The following is a 22,665-nucleotide window of genomic DNA, read 5'->3' as shown; positions in this document are numbered from 1 at the left end:
CATCCTTTTTGAAGTATGGATACCAGAACTGGACACAGTATCCAGCAATGGTCTTGCTAATGCTGCATATAGAGGCAATAACACCTCCCTACTCAATATTCCTCTCTTTGTACATCCAAAGATTGTGTTAGCCCTTTTATAGCCACTGAAGTGCACTGGGAGCTCATATTCAGCTGGTCTCCACCATGACCTCTAAGTGCTCTGAGTCACTGCTTTCCAGGACACAGCCCTCCCGACCCCAACTGGTACATTAATTTAATTAATCGTCTAGAAGACTGAACAATTAGGCTGATCAGTCTATGAACTGCATGCACATATTGGATACTTATTGTTTGGGTCAGTTTCCTGGTTTCAAGATGTAATCTATCCAGTCAGGAAGCAGAAACTATAACACGCAACCATGGCGACCAGTCACAAACTGCAAATAGTCAAAGCGAACAATTCACAGACAACCGATAGGTTGAAAATCTCTTGGCCAGGCTATTTGAACAATGCTTCCAAATAACAAACACATTCCCGGACATCGGGATTGGTTCATGATTAGAAAAAAAAGCTAAATTCACAATGAATCATACTTGCAATGTATAATTCAGTAAGCTTGACTATGATCCCAGCCACAGAATGTATGTTCCTCCTAGTTCTTCTATTCATAAAGTTATGGTTTTAAATGAGAGAGACTAGGTGGGTGTGGTAATATTTTTATTGGACCAACTTCTGTAGGTGAGAGAGACGAGCTTTCGAGCTCCACAGAGCTCTTCTTCAGGCTTGTGGAGTTCGAAAGCTTATCTGTTTCAGCCACAGAAGTTGATCCAATAAAAGACGTTACCTCACCCACCTTGTGTCTCTCATATCCTGGGACCAACATGGCTACAACACCACTGCAAACAGCGATGCTTTTCAATGACCATTTACTAAGTATATTACGGTGCATCACTTACTTCAGTCTTCAAAGCCTTTTTGTGGCTTCCTCCTTGTAAGCATTTCACAAATAAATAATTGGTCTTGTGGTTAAACACAGAAACGATCACTATGAAGCCCTTTGGAGAGCAGAAGGTTTCTGCCCACCCTATGAATACTCTTAATATCCCAAAATAGCAATTCCAGTTCCCATCGCGGGGAATCAGGCTGCTTGAGGCAACCCAGGTCATGCTGAGCCACAATTATCATTATGCATACCAGCAGTAGTCCTCAAATTGCAGTCATTCCAGAGACCCCAGTATGGATCAGACCCTGACAGTGCTAGGAGGGAAGGGGTGACGTTACACACGTATTACAAAAAGATGGTCCCTGCCCCCTAGCGCTTACAATAGACTGAGAGAGCAGCTTGCTAGGAAAACATTCTTCATACCATCTGCAGTGCATCCTTGTGCTGAGCCCAAAGACAGCTGCTCATGCCATGGCAGCTGTTCCCAGCCCTGAAAGGGCGAATTGAGAGTTCTCACATCTCTAGCCACCACCTGACAGCTCTTGAATTCAGCTCCAGAGACCTCACTGAAGTGCAGGGAGTGGCGTGCGCTGTCTCTGACCTGCTTCTGTTCCCCAGGGATGGAGGTGGCAGCCTACCTGACAGAGAAGGCCCATTCCGTGTCTGTGGTTGAGCTGGAAGAAGTGCCTTTCAAGAAGTTCTTTGGGGAGAAGGTTGGCCAAGCTCTCATGAAGGTGATTATGACTTACCAGTCTCTTAGAGGATTATTTTGGATCAAGCAAGGGGGTCAGTGACCCTGATTCCTGCTGTGCGGAGGACAGCTGTGTACGTCTTACCTCCCTGCTGGCACTATCAGTTAATGGTATCATTGTGTTGGGTTTATTTGATGTATTAAATGTGCATGCAGTGTTCTGAAGCTATAAAGTGCTGCACGGTGGTTGACACCTAAAAGAAAACATTGGCCATATCCTCCCCATTGGCCTAATTGCAATATGCTCAAGTATTTTGTGTTCCTACACTGCAAAATTATGACACCCCACTGAGCAGACGAGATGCAGAGATGCTCAGAGAGCCCGTTTCCAGTGCACCCTCAAGCCGAGTTGAGAGCTATAGCTCAAGAGGGAGGGAATGGGATTGTGGAGGAAAAGTCAGAGAAGCCAGAAACTGGTGGCAGCTCCAGAGCGTAAGGACTTATGTCTTTCTCTCGTTGCACAGATGTTTGAAAACAACAGGGTGAAGTTCTACATGCAGACTGAAGTGTCTGAGCTGCGGGAGCAGGAGGGCAAGGTACAGCAGCTGGTGCTCCACAGGAGCTGAGCGTTTCGGGGCTGAGGGAAGGGGACTGTGGGCCAGACTGTGCCTGACCTGTGCATGAGTGTGTGGAAGGGCAGGGAGAGTGTGAGGAGCTCAAAGGAGTGCAGGAACCGTTCCCAACCTGCAGCCCTAGGGGCACCTATCACTCCAAAGTGGGTAGAGAGAGCTGGGGAGGAGGCCAGGCCAGGCCATGCCCCCCATCCCCACCTCCTCCCAGCACAGTCTGCGGAGTGAACTGGGTTCAAATTAAATATAGGGGTTACTACCAGCTTCTAGTAATTATGGGCTGAGGGATTCTCCTGTTTTTGGTGATTCCACACTGTGCACTGCTGGGACAGGGCTTATCCTGTGACATCATTCCGAGGGCCCACATGACCGTTGTGCAGTCAGGGTGCCTAGCCCATCCATTAATGAAATACTTCATGAGAAAAGTCAAGCACAGAGAAATTAGCAATGCCAGAATTCAAGTCACCCGTGCAGTCCTAATTTGGCCTCCTTTGTGTGCATGTCCGGAGGAGTCCGGAGGTCTGTCTGTCAGAGGTGGGTTCGTTTCATTGCTGGTTCATTGCTTCTTCTCGTTTCTGTTCTATTAAATTCACATTCTCTCACCATGCCCACCAACACGTCTCTGAGGGCAACACACATCTCAGCCCACTGTATTTTTGTGGCTGGATTTTACTGTGGAGAGATTTCAATGATAGGGGTTTGGACAGCAATTAGGATCTAGGATGGTTGGTGAGCACCAGCTAAAGGGGAGATTGGTGCGACATATATCATGCATTACCGCTGTCATTAGGGACCAAGAAACCTGCAGCTACAGGGTTTACATTAGGGAGCCAAGACCCAAGAGTGAGAATCCTGCAGGATGATCTCTTCATTGAAGCAGAATTACAATTGAGTCATTTCCCCTTATCTCATGAACTAGAGTGAGATTCCAACTCAGCTGGGTACTGCTAGATTCGTTTCTGTCCTTAAAGTAACCATGATTTTCATCTGTGTCCCCTAAAGCTTAAGGAAGTTGTCCTGAAGAGTGGGAAAGTCCTCCGTGCGGATGTCTGTGTCATCGGCATAGGTAAACGAACCCTGACGTGCAAAGCTTCAGTGTTTGGCAACAGTGTGGCTTCTGCTTTCCCAGACAGAGGAGAGAGCTTGTTAGCTTGTTAGCTTAGACTGGTAGGGACCTCTTCGGTCATTGAGTCCAGCCCTTTGCAACCCATCAAATCCACCATCAACACCCAAACAAGGGGAACCTTTCCAGCTGTTGGTTAATTGATCCTTGCCAAAGAGATGTGAAGATAACAGTGAGATATAGTAGCTGAGTCAAAGTCCCTTGTCAGAACTGTGGTTAGGTAATAGATGTGGTCATAAAACTTACTGTTTCTCTCAACATTTTTCATTTGATTTTTGTTTTCCAGGAAAAAATTCATTTAATTTCAAATTGATCTTTTTATTTTGATTCATTTTTTTTTTTACAACCTGATGTGGTAGAACGGATGACATGTAGAGTATTTTTTTCCTTTTTCGTCTCTATAACTTTCCAAAACATCTCCAGCATTAGAAGAGTCACCAGGTGACAGAGTTCCATTTTCCTTTTTGCTGCCTGTTGACTTTTCCAAAGTTGGTGAAGTTTTGAAAAGTGAGAATGAAAAAAGGAAAATAGGAAAAAAAAAAAAAAAGGAAGAAAAGAAGGGGGAAAACTGTAATGCAGAGAAACAGAGGAGAGCCCTCTTTGAACATGGTTGTGCTCATTTTAACGACAGTTTGGTGCTTAGATACCATCACTTTTGAAATATTTGTGATAGAGAAACAGACTAAAACTATTCTCAAGCATTGATAAGACTCACCCAATTCAATGCCCATTGATCACACCCTTGTGAATTTTAAACTTGAAGTGCATTAAAACATGGTAATATTCATTGTGTAGTATGTGGAATCCTATACATCTGCCATGTACATTGGCCAAACCGGACAGTCTCTACGTAAAAGAATAAATGGACACAAATCAGACGTCAAGAATTATAACATTCAAAAACCAGTTGGAGAACACTTCAATCTCCCTGGCCACTCGATTACAGACCTAAAAGTCGCAATATTACAACAAAAAAACTTCAAAAACAGACTCCAATGAGAGACTGCTGAATTGGAATTAATTTGCAAATTGGACACCATTAAATTAGGCTTGAATAAAGACTGGGAGTGGATGGGCCATTACACAAAGTAAAACTATTTCCCCATGCTTATTTCCACCCCCCCCACACACAGTTCCTCACATCTCCTTGTCAATTGCCGGAAATGGGCCATTTTCATTACCACTACAAACAGTTCTTTTTCTCTCCTGCTGATAAAAGCTCACCTTAACTGATCACTTTCCTTATAGTGTGTATGGTAACACCCATTCATGTTCTCTGTGTATATATATATCTTCTTATTGTATTTTCCACTGCATGCATCCGATGAAGTAGGCTGTAGCCCACGAAAGCTTATGCTCAAATAAATGTGTTAGTCTCTAAGGTGCCACAAGTACTCCTGTTCTTTTTGCGGATACAGACTAACACGGCTGCTACTCTGAATCCTATACATCTGTGGTTCTCAAACTTTTCCAGAAGAAGATCCCCTGACCATTGTTCAAGGACTCCCACAAAACCCCTCTCTTATTTAACTAGGCAGTAACTATTGACATAATGTACTTGTGCGTCATTTTGTGCAAATTAGGCAGTCTACACAGCCTAGCTTTTATTTCCCATCTTTGATTTGCATTTTGTATTGATATTTTAAAAAGCTACAACCAAAAACATTTTCAGATTAAAAATCACGGCCGCCGCTTCGGGCGCTCTATGTATGGCCACGCTTCGGGTTCAGGGCGCTATGCCGCCTCCTTGTGCTCTCCTCCTGGACAAAGCCTAAGTCCTGCCGTGCACTCCATGCAGGTGGAACTCATTGCAGGAGGGGGACTTGAACGTACAAGCCAGGCAAAGGTTAGAGGAGCAGGGATACAGTCTACAAGCACAGTGATCACCATGGATGGGTGGCAATCAGCATGTTAGCTCCACTTTTCGAAGGAGATCGTTCTGCTATTTTTTAGAGTGGAAGTATATAGAGTGGGAGTGGGGTGAGTTAATTGGAGCACAGGAGTCTGGAAAGGAAGGGCAGTGCTGTGGAGGACGGCAAACAGGGAGAGAAGGAGCGCTCTCCACGTGCCATCTGATAAGAACAGAGTTACCTGGTTTCCAAATGCAGCTGCACATGTTGTACGTATTCTAATCAGTTTATCCCTAGGTCTGTGCATTTCCACTGTTACTTTAGTTTCTGCCAAATCCTCCCCATCCATTGAACTTGGCCAACAAGGCTCTGAAGCCCCCTGTCAATCATTCATTCGCTGCCCACTGTGGCACCCAGCACAGCTGCATTCGTGAGACCCAACAGAAGCTGTTAACTGAGCAGCACCTGGTATCATGGAACTGAACTGACATTGGCAGGAGAGTGATTGCTGGAGGTAGCAGGTCCTTTCTCGCTCTGACATCTGTTTTCATGAGAGAGACAGTGTCTGGGAGTCAGACCCACTCACACAATGTCCTTTGCCTTTCCGGCAGGTGCAAGTCCAGCAACAGGATTTCTGAAGCAAAGCGGCATTAACATTGATTCCAAAGGCTTCATTGTCGTCAACAAGGTAAACACTGTCAAAGCACTGACAGTTGCAAGGCCCTACGCAGGCTGTGATGGTAGGTGTGGAGTCAGCCATATAGCGGAGGAGTGGGAGCAAATCCAGAATTAAGGTTGTAGTGCAGTTGCTGTTTAGAGCCAAATTTTCAAAGTCATCTGCCTACGCATGTGTATTTTAGAGTATCTTGAAAATTGCTGTGGCTCACTAAGGGCATGGTTAGACTATGTGGGATAAATATGGGGTCATTTAGCCAAGGGATTTTTGAGCTATCGGTAGCCTCAAAGTGAGTAGTTTAAGATTAACAAGTATCAGAGGGGTAGCCGTGTTAGTCTGGATCTGTAAAAAGCAACAGAGAGTCCTGTGGCACCTTTAAGATGAAGTGGGCATTCACCCACGAAAGCTTATGCTCCAATACATCTGTTAGTCTTTAAGGTGCCACAGGACTCTCTGTTGCTTTTTAAGATTAACAGATTCTTATGAATATTGACTCACAATAAAATCGCGCGAGAGAATGCGATTTTGGCCCCTGCTGTGGACTGTCCCATGAGGATGTGAAAAGCTTCAGACATCAAATGATTCTGAGGAAGCAAAATGAGAAAAAAATAGAGAGAGCGCTCCCACCCCTTCCCACAAATTCCTGGAGTGTATCCACAGTTGCACTAAACTATACACCCGGTAACCAAGAGGTCTACTCACAGAACTTACTCTAAGGGCTATTAATGTTTCTGTGCCGTGGAGAACCCGCACTGTGTTACTGTAGCCTTGGAGGCTGACTCTAATGCACCCATTTCACAGAGCCAGGATAGGACCCAGATCCTCTAAGGTATTTAGACCCCTAACTCCCATCCACTTCAATGGGAAATACCTTTGAGGACCTGGGTCTCTGTCTCTCGTATGACCAAGCCAACTCTCATCCACTTTGCCACACAGTCTTCAAGAAGCGGCTTGCCAAATCAGATGCATGTGTAACCCACACTGACAGTATGACTCTGCAGCGGTCACCCTCTTGAAGTTATACCACCGATCAAGGTTTATGACTGTACTGCTCATTGTGTGCTACATGATGTGGTTCTTTAACTCAAGTGTCAGGGGATTGTGCTTCTACAGCTGGAGGTTCTGGGTTCTGTCATCACAGACAACCCCCACAGAAGCATGTCTGTCTGAACGATGCTCGCATAAACAGGAAGACACACCTAGAATCTTGATGCTTAGTGTCCTGCTGCTCTCTCAAATACTGTGTAACCTAGTAACAATGTGTGATTGTGACTCCCTACATGGTCCACACAGAGAGCAGTAGCATGGTTTATACACTCCCCTTCCCCCCCAAGAACCACCGCCCATTGTCCTGTAGGTGAGGTGAAAAAGGTCTGTGCTGTGAAGATGAAGGTTGGGGGGTCACACCTAGTTAATGACCCATGTGAGTGTAAAAATACATCTTTATGTATAAAAGTTCACCATCAGCAGGAACAGTGGAACAGGACAGGTTGACTGTCTCTGGGAAGGTACTGATATTAGGACTGTTTCTATGGCATGGTATGGTTTTGCAAGACATCTTGTAGTGCTGACACTAGAGATTGTGGGGGAGGCTGGGTTCCAGATGCCCGGGCCCTGCTATCCTTTCATCCAGTGAGCCCTATGTGGGTACAACTGGCAAAGGAGAAGTGGGAGTAATGCATTGGGGTGTAGATGGGGAAGCAACTTCTTTTCTCTCTCTCATCCCTTCCCTTCTCCTCTAGCGCTTGGATTATTTTTGCCTGATTTGGCTAAGTGTTGTAATCATGGTGAAGCAGTGCTGCTGCTGACCCTGCACTTGTAACACCGATTGCGGCGTAATCACCAGTGGTGCTTGTGGTTAGATGTTCGGCTGCGTGTGTTCCCTCTGTGCGCTGCCCCAGCTCTGCGCAGACAGCTGGCACAGCAGGCCTCGAGCGAACCGCCCAATGACCACAAAATCCGTTAAGGTGCGAAGGCACCAGGCCAGGTTTATCATCGACGAAGCATAGTCCTAGCTCTCCAGATCAATGTCTACAATTCTACTAGCACGTGTGTGCCCGTGACAATGGACGCAGCTCAGTGTATGGTGGGACTTTCCATTCCCCGCTAGGCTGGCCTGCCTCTTGCTCACAACTTAACTTTGCTTTATATCAGCAAAGTTTTGACTACTTTAGCCCAGGCCTCAGGCCTCCTACCAGGCCTTGATACATGGGCTTATGTTTCAGGCCCTCTCCCTACTACAGTGCTAACGGCCCCTTGCTTCCTTTCAGATGATGCAGACCAACATCCCAGGAGTTTTTGCGGCTGGTGATGCTGTCACCTTTCCACTGGCCTTGCGTAACAACAAGAAGGTGAACATCCCTCACTGGCAGATGGCACATATGCATGGTGGGTGTATTTCAGTCCCTTCACATTAGCTCTCCTGAACTACTTAGGGACAGGCCTGTCTTGAAGATGCGCAGGAAGTCAGCCAGCCAGACCTGGCTAGATAGAGAGGCAGTTGGGAATAGGGTAGCAGGGGAATGGGGATTTATTATTCACCATTCACTTGACTGTTCAATATTATCCCTCATTATTCCGGCATGGGTTGTTTGTCTTAGATTGGCCAGTGGTCCTTACCCAACGGGGGTTTTTCAGATTTAAAGATATTTAGGCACCTACTGATGCAGATAGGTGCCTAGTGGGACTTAATAGAGCATGTAACCTAGTCAAGTCCCTAACTCCCATTGCCGTGCTTGTAAATCCGACTAGGTGCCCACCTTCCTCTTGAGGCCCCCAAATACAGCCCTAGTCCTTAGCTGTGCAAGCCAGGGATTTTTCCGTGATGCCTTTAGCTTCCTGCCATAGCACAATCCTTCCTGGAGCACCCTCCTGCAGCAGGCTGCGGCATGGCAGGCACACCTGCCTCAGTTTCCTTCCTTAAGAGTCCCCAGTAACTTCACACAACCTTTCTTGCCTCAATAATAACCCTCCTTGGGGCCAGTTTTTTAGCCAAACACAGTGCAAATCAGACAGCATCCCTCACTGCCCCGGCCCGCTCACTGTCCCAGTGTCCAACTCTCCAGTGTGGACATGTCGGCAGATTAGCCCCTCCGCTGCCTCCCTTTCTTCAGCCCCCTCCGACCCTGGCTCGGGGAAGCCAGACTGCAAACCCCTCTTGCTGCTCTCCTGCCTTTGCCCAGGAGCCACCTTCTGCTTCCTCCAGGCCTCTGGTCTCTGGCACCTCTCAACTATTTTTTTACTGAGTGAGTCTGGCAGCCCTGACTCACCAGGTTCTCTTCCCCCTGATCCTTTTATAACTCCAGGTGCTGCCCCGCCTTCCGTTGGCCAAACTAGGAGCACCTGTACAGACACAGGGGAGCTGGGCCTACTTCATTTAAAGGGGCCAGTCAACCTGTGACATATGTTCCTCCTGCTGACATCTCCACGCTGGACAGCCGGCATGCCTGCCTCAGTTTCCTTCCTTCAGAGTCCCCAGTAACTACATATCCGCTTTCTTGCCTCAATAATACCCCTCCGTGGGGCCAGTTTATTATCAAAACATAGTGCAAATCAGTCCATAATCGAAAGTCCCCAACACAGTCCATATCACTGCAGTGCATGTAATCCTTAAAACCCTCTTTCCAGCAGGAACCTCACCCCGCAAGGCTCTCTGCTGGGACTGCATCCTCATACTGCTGTGTCTTCCACTACATCTCGGCTCCTTGTCAGTCCTCTTCAAGCCCTCTGCCAGGATAGTCACCCTAGCCCTTCCAGACGGAGTGTCACCCTGCTCTTCCCAACAGGAACCCCACAGCCCCTTTGCCGGGAGATCGTTCACTCCCCCAGCCCTCTCGCTGTTCCCTGGGTCCAGCTCTCCAGCATGTCAGCTGCAAGCCCTTCTGCTGCTCCCCTGCCTCCAGCCCTCTTCCACCTTCGGCTTTCTGGCTTAGAGCCAGCAGGCACCTCTCTCTGCTGCTGCCGCTCCTCTTCCTGCCTTCCGCCCTCTCCAGCCCTGGCTCAGGGAGATCAGCCAACAAAACCCGCTTGCATCTCTCCTGCCTTCAGCCTTCTCCGAGGAAATACCTTCTGCTTCCTACGAGGACCTCCTGTAGTCTCTTGGTTGCCGGTAGCTCTCACTTGCCTTCTTCCGAATGAAGCTGGTAACCCCAATTCACCAGATCTGTCTCCCCACTAGGGCCCTGCTGCCTGGCTCGTTTACAGCCCTAGGCACTGCCTCACCCTCTTAAATGGCCAAACTGGCACAGGAGCACTGGGCCTGCTTCATTTAAAGGGGTCAGCCGCCCTGTGACACTTCCCTTATCAATGTTCTACACTTCATAGCCTCTAACTGATACTGATTTCCTTCGATTTCCCTTTTCTTCCATTAGTTATATGTTTCTGTTTTAGTTCTAATGCTGCCTTCACTTCACCACTGAACCAGGATGGGTTTTTAGCCCAAGTAGTCATCTAGCCTGTGTGTGGAGTCCTGGCTTTTTGGCCCTCTAATAAACTCCTATTTTTCATTCACATTTTTCTATCTCAATTTTTCCTCTTATTCAGTTTGGCTCAGAATTGTTCCCAGTGTTGGGAAATGAGTGATTTTCAAGCACCAAGTCTAGGTTGTTCTGGCTGCGACTGTCTTCTCTTTGCCCATATTGAACATAATCAAATGTGGCCTAGACCATTGCTAGAATTCCTCTTCTTCCCGATGTATTTAAAAATACCTTTATTGTCCTTAACCTGCTGGCCTTAGGCATTTGGCTTTTCTCAGTGTCCAACAGTTTACCCAGAAAAAAGGAAAAATCCCCCAGGCAAGTTGAAGGACTCAGTCATCCCCCGGCTTGCACACTAGCCCCTTTTTCCTTTTTGCATCAGCCTTTCCCCCCACCCCCCAGTCTCACGCGTCCCACCGTGGCACTGCCAGTCTGCCAGCCAGGTGTCCCAGTGGTCAGTTTTTAGAGTTCTATCACCGAGGTTACCCTTCCTTTTGAACGCAATACTCTGGTTAGCATCGTTCTAAACATGCTTCGAGGATTTTAATATCATTACATGATATAAAGAAGTATCGGCACTGAAAACATGCTCTTCTTTACCTACTGCAACGCCATTCTCAGTCTATGAAGCCCTGAATCACCATGGTGCCAGTACAGATTTTGGGGGGGCACTGATACTTTGCCCCATAAAGATCTCTGCTCTTGAGAAGTGTTTTATCCACTGTCCCTCCTCTTCCCCTCTCTCCTTGTTCATTTTTCGATATCTGTGAAAGGTGCCAGGCACCATTCTGCCCTGTCATTGGGGGGGAAACACTGAAAGGGGCGGGGGTGAGACTGGTAGCTAAGGTTAAGATTTTGTCACGGTTATTTTTAGTAAAAGTCATGGACAGGTCGCGGACAATAAACAAAAATGCATGGAAGCCTGTGACCTGTCCGTGACTTTTACTAAAAATAATGGGGGTGGGTGGTGTAGACAGGGAGCTGACTGATGCCCAAGCGGGGCTGGGGAGGAGGGGGAAGAGAGCCTGAGGTCTGTTGCAGGAGGGAGGGGGAAGTCCAGCACCTGCCGCTGCCGACAGCTCCAGATCCCTCTGCCACAGCCCCAGCGGCTCCGAGCTCTGGGGTCCCACCATCCGCAGTGGCTCCAGGTCCCCCTGAGGAAGCTGAGAGCTCTGGCCCTGCTGCCCTGGGGTTGAAGCAGGAGGTCTCGTAAAGTCACGGAATCCGTGATCTCCGTGACATAATCTTATCCTTACTGGTAGCCAGTCTTCTCGGGGGTGGGAGGGTGCAGATTAAGGGTCTATAGATGAACGAGAGCCACACAACCTTCCTTTGAAGGCAGGTAACTGAGGGGCTTCACCATGACCTTGCTAGCATTGTGGTTCATGAAACTTCTGCTGTCGTCCCTCTGCTTGGTTGTCTGATGGGCGTTTTTTAATCTAAGGTGAAAGGTCTTAGGCTCCACTTAAACTGTGATTAGAGCAATTGGTAGCAAAAGGCTTTAAACCATCCCAAAGTCCTGGGCGCAATCCGAGCACTCTGGGCCTGCCCAGGCACAGCGCGGGTGGCAAGACTCCCGCACGATTTCCTTTCTTACACTCTGTTTCTTCGGTTTCCCAGGCCGCATCGCAGCTCTGAACATGCTGGCCCATGGCACGGAGATCAGCACAGTCCCGTGCCTGTGGACGGCTGTGTTTGGGAAGAGCCTACGCTATGCAGGTCAGCCATACTAATGCGAGCCAGGCAGCCTCTTGAACTGGACGGGAGCCGTACATAAATCTTGGGGGGATAACACCCAGCTCCCTCCTCCAACCTGGAGGGGTCTCACCAGCGACTGATGTCTGCACTTTAGGAAAAAATGCCACATGTGCTACTGTGGGAACAGGAGGGGCCCCTAGCGCCCCAAGATTTACAAATGGGAGATGGCTCTGAGGGCACAGTACTGAACCTGACTAGGGTGGGGCAGGGCCTGACCTTCAGGGGGGAGAAGATGCCTGTCCCTGACTGAGGGGGAGGAGCAATACCTAAACCTGACTAGGGGTGATGGGTAACAGCTGAATCTGACTGGGGGAGGGGCAATGCCTGAAACTCTTTCAGGGGGCAGTGCCTGAACTGGACATGGCAGCTGGACCCAATGAGGGTGACCAAGTTGAGGGGTGAGGTAGCTGGACTGTGATGACTGGTATCACAGGCGCTGAGTTTTATTTTTCCCGGTGGGTGCTTCCCCCCGCTCCATCCCAAGGCCCCGCCCTCACTTCACCCCTTCCCCCAATGCCCTGCCCTCACCCTGTCTCTTCCCTCCCCTGCTCCGCCCCTTTCCCCCCAACCAGTGCCTCCCGCCAGCCACTGAACAGCTGATTGGCGGGGCTGCTGAACAGCTGTGGTTGGTGGGTGCTGAGCACCCACTGTTTTTTTTCCGTGGGTGCTCCAGCCCCGGCACACACACCGAGTTGGCGCCTCTGGCTGGCATTGCTGATGTGTGAACATGAGGAGTTCTGAGAGAATTCCCAGACAAAAAACTATGCTAACAGGGAAGTTAAAGCGAAGAGTGCATATTTTGAGTGAAATACATGATGGCGGTGTTGTCAGAAAGAAGCATTATAAAGCCACAACATTCAGAGTTAAGGTTTAATTTAAAAGAATTCCAAACAAGTTAAAATAATCATATCATATGATCGTGATGACTGAGGCTTTTCAGTCTCTGTGGTCCCAGGTCAGATGATACAGGAGATTTGTTTTCTTTTTTCTTCATCATGGAAAACTTATTTATAATGTGAAGTTTTCCTGCGACCCAAATTGTGCATGAATTCAAAACGCCAACCTGTTACCACATCAGTTGTAGGTTTAAGACCTGCACACACAGTACTGGGTAAGCCCATTCTAAAGCATCTGAACAACACGTGAAGGTAAATTTGCCTGTTCACTTGGTTGGCAGTAGATTCTACGGGTGAGAGGTCTGAGCACGTCCAAATAGGGAAGATAACCACTGTGCTAATCTGGACATCACTTCTGGGTCTGAGTCTCTTCTTCATCCCATTTAGCCCCAGCAAAGGGGCTAGAAAGCCACTCAATTTCCCCCACTGTGAAGCAATCCCCAGCAGAACTAGAGCTAGGATATGGCTCCTTTACCACCCCCTGCAGCCTCTAGCTTAGGGGACCAATGTGCTACTTTGCTCGGGCCATTCTCAGCTCATGTACTGGCCAGTTGGAGCCAGAGTCAGCCAGTATAGGTGAGAGGAGCCCCAAGGCCTCTCTGAAGTACACTGAGGCTAGAACAGAACTGGCTCTCAGATCAGGAAGTCACAGTTCCTTTGCCATGTTCTCTCTCAGCTATGCCCTCTCTCTCCAGTCACCTGAGATTGTTGGCTTATCCCTCTGAGGTCCTTACGCCCACAACCTTATTCTGAACCTCCAGTGCCTCCTGTATCAGTCAAGGTACATCTCTGCTGGTGCTGGAAGGTGGCATTTCCAGCTAAACATACCTGCACTAGCTTGACGAGCGTTAGTGTGCTAAAAATAGACATGTAGCCTCAGCAGCGCAAGAGGCAGGAGGGACTAGCTGCCTCTGTGGATAATTAATGAACCAATCACTGGTCCAGGGAGACAGAGAGAGAGAGAAATGAAAAACATCTTCATTCACATAAAATTACATTAGAAATGATTTAGAAGTATTATAAAATTGTAATATATACACCAAACGATGAATAAAATAAAGCAAATCGTGTCTTAAGCAAACATTGCACATGGATCACTAAAGCGTCGTCATCACCACGTTCACTCAAAATATTAACACACCAAGTCACTCTACCCTCCCATTCTGTTCTGGTGAGATTTCAGAACAGCCAGTTTTCCCCAACCCAGCAAAATGTAGCCAGTCAGGAACCAGAGCCCTCGCATTTGGCCAATGTCACTCTGAGAACACACAGGGGCTTGGGAGCGCTCTCTGGAATTTGGCAAGGACCTTATCCAAAAAACACACACTCCCTTTGTCCCAGTGACTCTTTCCTTGTTTGTCCTCAGTGCAACAGCTTCAACAGGAGACACTGAGGGAGCTCCCCACATCCGACTATCTCATACCACAGTGATAGGCACTCACCTGAGAGGTGGCAGATCCCTGTTCAAATCCTTGCCCCCCACCCAGGCATAGGGGGTGACTTGAACTGAGGGTCTCCTATAGCCACACTGAGTACCCTCACCACTGGACTAAAGATTATGGGGGAGGTCTTCTTCCTTCTCCCTGGACACCTGGCATGGAGCTGCAGTGCCCATGCCCAGAGGCAGAAACATGGGTACTGAGCAATTTTAGGAACCTACAGGGTTCGGTGGCAGCTGAGCAGTGGTTTTGTGAATCCCAGTGGGGCCAGATTCTGGGATTTAGGCACCTAAAGTGACACTTATACACTTAATTTCTTAATGATGCTAGCTCTTAGTGGGCAGACTGTGGCTTCCCATAGCACTATGATTGAATCATTTAGGAGATGGCTGAGCAAAGAATGCTGGGATTTTAGGACTGTCACGCCAATCCCAGCACATGGTGAGGGTGTGTCTGGTTTGTAGATTGTCGTCCAAAAAGAGGTTGTGGCTGTAAGACAGACCACCGCCATATGGCATGTGTTGTCTACGTATGTGCCTGTGTGCGTATCTGTGTGCACATGAGATTGCATAATGTGGAACCATAGGGGAGGAAGGGCAAAGGAAGCAGCATCCTGCCTCCTGCACCTCTTTGACATTTCCCCTGTTTTTCAGGCCACGGGGAAGGATTTGATGATGTTGTCTTTCAAGGCGATTTAGATGAACTGAAGTTTGTGGCATTTTACACCAAGTAAGTGTTTCTCTTCCCTTTGAGACTTTCCAACATGGACATTAATCTGACTGCTCAGTTACTGAAATATTTCCTTTTACTCTATTTCTGCCATAGTCACTAGCCATCGGTTTTTCCCCCTCCAAGGATCCAGGTTGCTGTGCATTAATAAAATGACATATTTGAAATCAGAAGAGTTTTGAGACCAATGCTGCATGAGGGCATTAGGTTCAGTTTGTTCTGCACAATGAATGTTCTCTAGACATGCCCAACACAACGTAGACCTCAGAGCGTGAGGGTAGATTAGGTGCAATGGGTGAGATTCTTAAGGGTGACTTAAGTGCCTAACTCACTTTAGGCACCACCATCCAACATTTAGATGCCACTGGCATTCACAAAACCACCACTCAGCTGCTGTCTAAACCTGTAGGCACCAAGTTCCCACCTTTAAAGTCCCCAAGGCACCTCAATTTCAGCAGCTGGGCTTTCACTGAGCCACCTCGCTCCTGACATCTCCCAGCAGGTCAACACCTACCTCACACCTCAGCCCCAGTGAGATTTGCAACTAGGCATTTCTCACCGATCTTGCCTCCAAGGCCTGATGCAGTAGGCATGCCGAGAGCATGCCTAAACACTTACACAGGACTCTGGAGAAGGAGGTGCCCCCTTACGTTCAGTGGTTAGAGCACAGCCCCAGGATGTGGGAGAGCTGGGTTCAAATCCCCCCTCTGCCTCATGTGGAGAAGAGATTTGAACTTGTGTCTCCTACCTCCCTGACCACTGGGCTATAGGGGAGGCAAGAGCAAGGCTTGCTGAGTCTCTCCAGTGGACACTGTTCCACTGTCCATAAATACTTAACTATTCATTGGGGGCAGCGGGACTCTATTAGGGCACTGTTGTCAGAGGCCCAGGGTTCAGTCCCCCTGCTCCAGTGGAGAGCTGATTATTTATACATTTAAGGCTCTCTTCTGAGAGGTGGGGGACCTTAATTTCCTCCTTCACATCAGGCAGTGGGGGGGATATGAACCCAGGTTTCGCACTTCCTGGGCTAAAGATTATAAGTGGGGAACCGTCACCCCTGCTTTCCACCTGGCGTAGGTGCCCCATTCACGTACCTCCAGCTCAGACTTAAGGGGCTAAATCCATTTGAGGGTGTGGGTCACACCCCTCCTCAGCCTTTCCTATTGGCTAGCTTAGGCAGCACCCTGCTCCCCCTGCTGGCTTTTGTGTGAATGCCATTCTTAGACACTTAATTCTCCCCGTGATTTGTGTAAGGGGCACCTAACTCAGAGTTGTGAATTGCGTTAGGTGGCAGGGCACATAAATGTTAGGGGCTGCACTGCAGGGGTGGCGGAGCCTTCCCAAAAGTGCCCCCGCCCCACATCTTTCACCCAAGGCCCCACCCCTGGCCAAGCCGGAAGCCGGAGCAGGCTGGGAGCCACGGACCTTCCATCTGCCTGGGGTGGGGGAGCCGAGAGCAGCCCCCGGCACATGTCCCCAGACCCCACTTCAAATGGTTTCATTTTGAAAATGTGAAAAAAAATTTCTTTCCAACTTTATCATTTTGATTCCCATATCATTTAAATGTCAAGGTGTTTCTAATGCCCGCCCCCAGCGGAGGGGTTCTCCTAGAAAAACAAACAAAAGAAAGCTCCTTTTCTCTCTCTTTCCCTTACAAGAGCAGGGAATAGAGTGAAAGAATTTAAAGGCAAAGATGGACCCTCTCTTGGGCAATCTTTCTGGAGTCAGCATGTAGCGGAGTGACGACTCACCGGTGCGGCGCCTCCTGCTGATCATCCTGGGAATTAGCTCTTCCAGTCCAGAGCGCCCTCTGCCGGACGGTGTCTCGCCTGCCGCTGGCCCCTGTGTCCCTCCCGGACCCTGGTGCCCTTTACATCATGGTTCTGCCCCCAGCAGTAACCCACAATCTGTGTCTCCCCACCCACTAACCCGCTATCCCCGCCTCGCCTCAGTGGCTATTGCCAGTCCCCATCTAGCCCCCACTCACTGGGGCAGACTGCAAACTACTCATCATCGGCAAGGGGGGGCTAGGACCTGCTGCCTTTGCCTATCTCTGGGCTGCCCCTCTGCAGCCCTAGTACCTTTTTGGCCTTTTAGCAAGGCCTGCAGCCTGGGGTTTGACTAGGGTGGAGCTCCCTCTGCCCTTCCCCAGCACTGCTCCACCTCAGATACCCTGCTCAGTTCCCAGGCAGCCAGGTCCTTCTCTCTTTAGTCCTAGAGAGAGACTCTTCTTAGGCTACATCCTCACTACAGGGGGGGGGGTCGATTTAAGATACGCAAATTAGCTGAATTCGACGTATCAGATCCGACTTACCCTGTTGTGAGGACGGCGGCAAAATCGACTGCCGCGGCTCCCAGTCGACGGCGCTTACTCCCACCTCCGCTGGTGGAGTAAGCGCGTCGATTCGGGGATCGATTGTCGCGTCCTGACGAGACGCAATAAGTCGATCCCCAAGAGATCGATTTCTACCCGCCGATTCAGGCGGGTAGTGTAGACCTAGCCTTAGCCTCTGGCCCTCAGCCCTCTTGTAGGGCCAGCTGTGGCCTGATTGGGGCGTGGCCCCAGCTGTGGCTGCTTCCCCCAATCAGCCTGGCTTTTCTCTGCCACAGCCCTCTCCAGGGCTGCTTTAACCCCCACAGGGCAGGAGCGGGGTGACCACCCCACTACACAACCCTTTTGGGGGTTGGCTTATCAACTGGTCTTTGTCTTTAATTAGGGTCTACCTCTTGGAGCATCCTGCTTTACAACTGGTCCGTGCAGTTTCAGGAGCAGTGAGGCCTGCAACTGTCTCCCTCTTGGCTGATCTGTCTCGGTTGTCAGCAGTCTCTGAGGTGTATCAGTCTTCGTCCTGTTCACCACCCCATCCTGTGGCAAGTTTTCCCTTTTTAAGCTCCCCCCTCCAGGCAGAGCAAGCCTTGCAGGTGCTGAATGAGCCCAGAAGAACTCGCTGGTTCTCCCCCCTCTCCCCCCCCCCGCAGAGTGAGTGCGTGGCCCCTTCACAATTATATATATTAAATACACTATAGAAACATGTGATATTAACATTAACGTTTTGTTATAATGGTTCAAACAAAATGAATTGAAATGATAAAGTTGGAAAGCAACATTTTTACATTATCAAAATGAAACAGTTTGACACATAAATGAAATGAGAAAATCTAAACGATTTGTTTAGACTTTTCTCATCAAAAACTTTGTTGAAATTGAGACATTCCCCAAAAACCATTTTTATTTCAATGAAATTGCATTTTCCAACAGAAAACTCTTCCATCAAAACATTTCTTACCAACTCTACTTCGGATATGGACAGGCTTATGTTCCCCCTTAGCTGCTGCTTAACTGACCTACACACATATAGCTCCTTCAGTCTTTCCAAATAAGTCCATTAACCAGTTCCTCCAATCCCAGGATCATTGTTGTTCTTCTCAGAACAGTCTCCAGTCTCTCTGCCCGTGAAGTGGTCAGAACTGAATGCACGATTCCGGAGTGCTCAATAAAAGTTGTATGATGACATGATTCCTTCACATATTGAAGCTCAAAATGGGACTTTCGTTGAAGCCTCATTATATTCCTCCTCTTCAATACCACAGGAAAATATTTGGCATATTTTGGTATTTATTCCATCCCTAATTAGGAAGGAAATGTCAAATCTCTTTAATTAAACATCTGTAAAGTACTTTGAAGATGAAAAGCTATGGATAGCTAATATGAATAATGACAGCATATTATTATGGTAATTGATTCGTCACTTTGTGTTCAACACTCAGTAAAGCAAGGAAGTGGCAAAGGTTTCCGAGCAGTGAAATGTCAGGGAAAGGAGAGCTGTTTGAACACAGCCTGCTGGCCAACCTTAACATAAATATTACGGGTTGTAAATAAGCCTTAAACAAACCAGATCGAAAGTGGGAGTCTGCTGCTAAAAGTATGTGTGTTATTCTGTGACTTAGGAAAGCCCACAGGAATTGGCTTTTCTATAATAGGATGACCACCTGCATAGAGTCCTTGAGGTATCTTTGAACAGCTCTAGCTAGTGGGGGGCTGCACTGATTAATCAGTCTGGGGTTCTTCTAAGCCTGGGACATTAGTGTCACCTTCTCTTTATCTCTTTATATCCTATTACTTGGAATCAAGGACAGTCTTTGCCTCTCAGGCCCAGGGAGTTATTTCTAGGTGCTTGAAAAAGTCTCTTCTTTCTAACCTTTGGTGGCAGCTGTGTATGGTGCAGTGCTGATGCTGGGAGGGAGGCCACTGTCATAAATTGACTGTCCTCTGACTTCCACCGCTAGTCAAAGCTGGAGAGACTGTCCCTCGCTGCCTATTTGCCCTTTGATCTCCCCTCTCTCATTCATTGCAATGAAATGCGGGTGGCTTACATTCCAGGGCCTGCTCTCACGGCTCAGTTTCACAGTTAAACTAACATTATTTTTCAGAGATTGAAGAAGAAATTGGTAAAAACAACAACAACAACAACAACCCACCAAACCTGCCTGTTACCCCAGGGTTACAGGGCAACAGCACAAGCAAAGCCCCTGTTGGTGCCATAGGTGCTGGAGTAGAGGTGCTGCAGCACCCCCTGACTTGAAGTGGTTTCCATTACATACAGGGTTTATAGTTTGGTTCAATGGCTCTCAGCACCCCCACTATACAAATTGTTCCAGCCCCCCTGGTTGGTGCTGCTAGAGCAAAGGTTGAAGTGCTCTTGTCACAAAGGAGATTGGTTTCTTATCCCCAAATATCTTGGTGCTAGATCAGCCCAGGAGAGGAAACATAGGAGAAAGGGCCCTCCATACAGTTCACCCTGCGGAATCTCTTGATTATTGTTCTGGGACACCAGGATTGCCTCCCAACCTCAAAATTGACCTACATTTTCCTGCAAAGCTTACTGATCCCCAAGGTCAAGGAGCTCCCATGGAGGATCATTACTGTTGCCTTTCCCCAGAACCTCTCCTCCACAGTTTTTACAGATCCAGACTAACACGGCTACCCCTCTGATACTCCACTCCTCCACAGTTGTAATCCCTGTTTCCCCAACCTCATACCCTTCCATTCCAGCCAACCCCATCCTCACATACAGATTCCCCAACCCCACTGAAGGGCTCCTGTCGGAAAGGGAGGAATGATGCTGCAAAGGTGGTGGAGATCCATACGGATTTCATGCCCTCTGTCTGTGGGCCTTGATTCCTAATTCTTCCATCCCCCAGTTTCAGAAATGGCGCTCCAGTTGACTTTAAGAGGCATTTCTTATAGTTTCTCCTGTGGCCAAGATTTTCAAAAGTGACACGTATTTAGGATGTCCTATTTGAGACACCATAAAAGGACCCAGTTGTCCATAACTTTGTTGACATTACAAGACCTAGAAATGTTTCCAAAATAAATAATTCGAGTGTATGAGTCTATAAGAGGATTTCCCCATTGATAATGGTTCTGTCATTGTCTCAGTCATGCCCAATTCTCAGTCAACGATAGGTAGGGTGACCAGATGTCCTGTTTTTAAAGGGACAATCCCATTTTTGGGGACTTTTTCTTATATAGGCACCTGTTACCCCCCACCCACTGTCCTGTTTTTTCACAGTTGCTATCTGGTAACCTAAGTCGATAGGCTACCTATTTGGAAAGTGTTTGTGCCATCTCGTTTCTTTCTCCCAAATATATACATTGTTTATTCCTTGCTTCAGAATAGCAAATCTTTTACCCTAGCTGATCGATAGAGTCTCCCTCTTATTTCCTTGTCTTTGAACAGTGAAGTGGAAATTGTCATTTTTCATTCTCACCTTTCGTCTAAGCTACCTAATTAGGTGCCCGTGACATTGCAGAAGCTTTATACTTGTCAGTATCTATTTCTAGTTTTGTACATTGATCTGATATTTAGATAAGAGACTGCATTTCTCTGTAGTGAGATAGTCTCCCAGAATGAATTGTTTGCAATCTAGTTTGTAACTTATCTGGCGTTCCCAGCAGGCAGGGTACTAGCCTGCTAGTGTTTGGGTTAGTTGCTTGAGGATTATTGGTTTTCCCCCCAGACTGTGTACAACCCAGATCGGGGTGTCATTGCTGTGACACCTGGAGTTATGGGAGCGGTGTCGGTGTCGAATGCAGATCAACCGGGCTTCTATTGCTGCTCTTCTAAGCCCTGTCCACACTAGTTTCCACTGTGTTAAAAAAAAAATTATTTTTCAACATAGTTTTTAAAAGTGATTGCTGCAAACATGCTGTTGAGGTGGGGGGAGAGAGACAGTCTGGTTACTGAAGTATGACTTCACTGGAGCTATGCCCATTTACACCTGTTAAGAATCTGGCTCAGGGATGTTAAAGCCAGAAAGGACCATTCTGATCAACTGGTCTGCCCGCTTGCTTAACACAGGCCAGATAATTTCACCCTGTGATTCCTGCATCCTGCCCAGTAACTAGTGGCTGAGGTAGGGTATATCTTTCGTAATGGCATCCAATCTTGGTTTAAAGGCCCAAATTCTCTCCTCATTTCAAACCGTTTTGTTGCCACCTGCAGACTCTGGCCTCAGCTAGCTGCCTAAGAAATTCTCGAGTGGTGGGGAGCTCTCACCTGGCATAAAGTGTCATCGCTGGCTCCTAGACCAATGACCATTAACATTCTGATGGGGGCTGGAGGGGTGTTGGGAGTGAGAGGGGTAAGGATGGAGATTACTTCACCAGGCCAATTCATAACTGGTACAAGGTCCCATAAGGACCTTGGTGAATGTTTCACTTGGTGAAAGTTACAGCAGCCCTGAAACTTTGCACTGTTGTGCCAGGGCCAGGGCAGATGCACCTTGAGAATCCAGTAGGCATAACTGGCTTCCTGGAGCCCCACCCCCGTTTCCCATCATCATCACCATCATGGCAAATCCCAAAGGGACATGGCCTCATTGCAGAACAAGCACCACCTGGATTTATTTCCAGCTAGGTCTTGCAGGCTGGCTGGCTGTTCAGTTTATGCCCATCACTGGCAAACTTATTGCAGCACCAAAGCTTCAGGTGACCACATGACCACTAGCTGTGTAGCGGCATTCCTGGGTAAACATGCTTCGTGATTTTTTGGTCTTCTATCCTAATAACACGTCTGTGCCAAGAAAGTCACCAAAACCAAACCATTGCTGACGGAAGCCATTGCTGAAGTCAGCTTCAAATATCCTCATTTCTGATCTTGTCCTGCCTCTAAGGAGAAACTGATGTAGATGATAAGAACTGAAAACATCAATCAAATGCTCGTTAGCCTTCCTCAGCATGCACATTTCACTGGCGTACAACAGAGTGGGTAGAACCGTGGCTCTACAAAGCCGCAGCTTTGTAGCAAGCTTAGTGTCATGACATTGCAACAGAGGCTGATGAAGGGTCTGAAACATGGCAGCAGCTGCTGCTATACAAGTGCCCACATCTCTTGAGCAACCTCCAGCACTGTCTGTGACACTTCAAGTATTTGCCAGTTGCCACCTGCTCAATGTCCAGTCTGGACTGTTA

General features: G+C 48.0%; 1 protein-coding gene across 1 annotated transcript in view; it reads left to right on the top strand.

The window, feature by feature from the left end:
* Positions 1-22,665, top strand: part of AIFM3 (apoptosis inducing factor mitochondria associated 3) — a 90,189-nt gene that overhangs the window by 62,914 nt on the left and 4,610 nt on the right. Inside the window, exons 12-18 of the mRNA XM_065417892.1 lie at positions 1,544-1,659; positions 2,141-2,212; positions 3,248-3,311; positions 5,830-5,906; positions 8,165-8,282; positions 11,990-12,088; positions 15,116-15,191. Of these exons, the coding sequence (XP_065273964.1) occupies positions 1,544-1,659; positions 2,141-2,212; positions 3,248-3,311; positions 5,830-5,906; positions 8,165-8,282; positions 11,990-12,088; positions 15,116-15,191 (622 nt within the window). The remainder of the gene's footprint in view (positions 1-1,543; positions 1,660-2,140; positions 2,213-3,247; positions 3,312-5,829; positions 5,907-8,164; positions 8,283-11,989; positions 12,089-15,115; positions 15,192-22,665) is intronic.

This window comes from Emys orbicularis, chromosome 16 (genome assembly GCF_028017835.1).
Source record: "Emys orbicularis isolate rEmyOrb1 chromosome 16, rEmyOrb1.hap1, whole genome shotgun sequence".
Classification (NCBI taxonomy): Eukaryota; Metazoa; Chordata; order Testudines; family Emydidae; genus Emys; species Emys orbicularis.
This window is presented reverse-complemented; position numbering and strand designations above follow the sequence as displayed.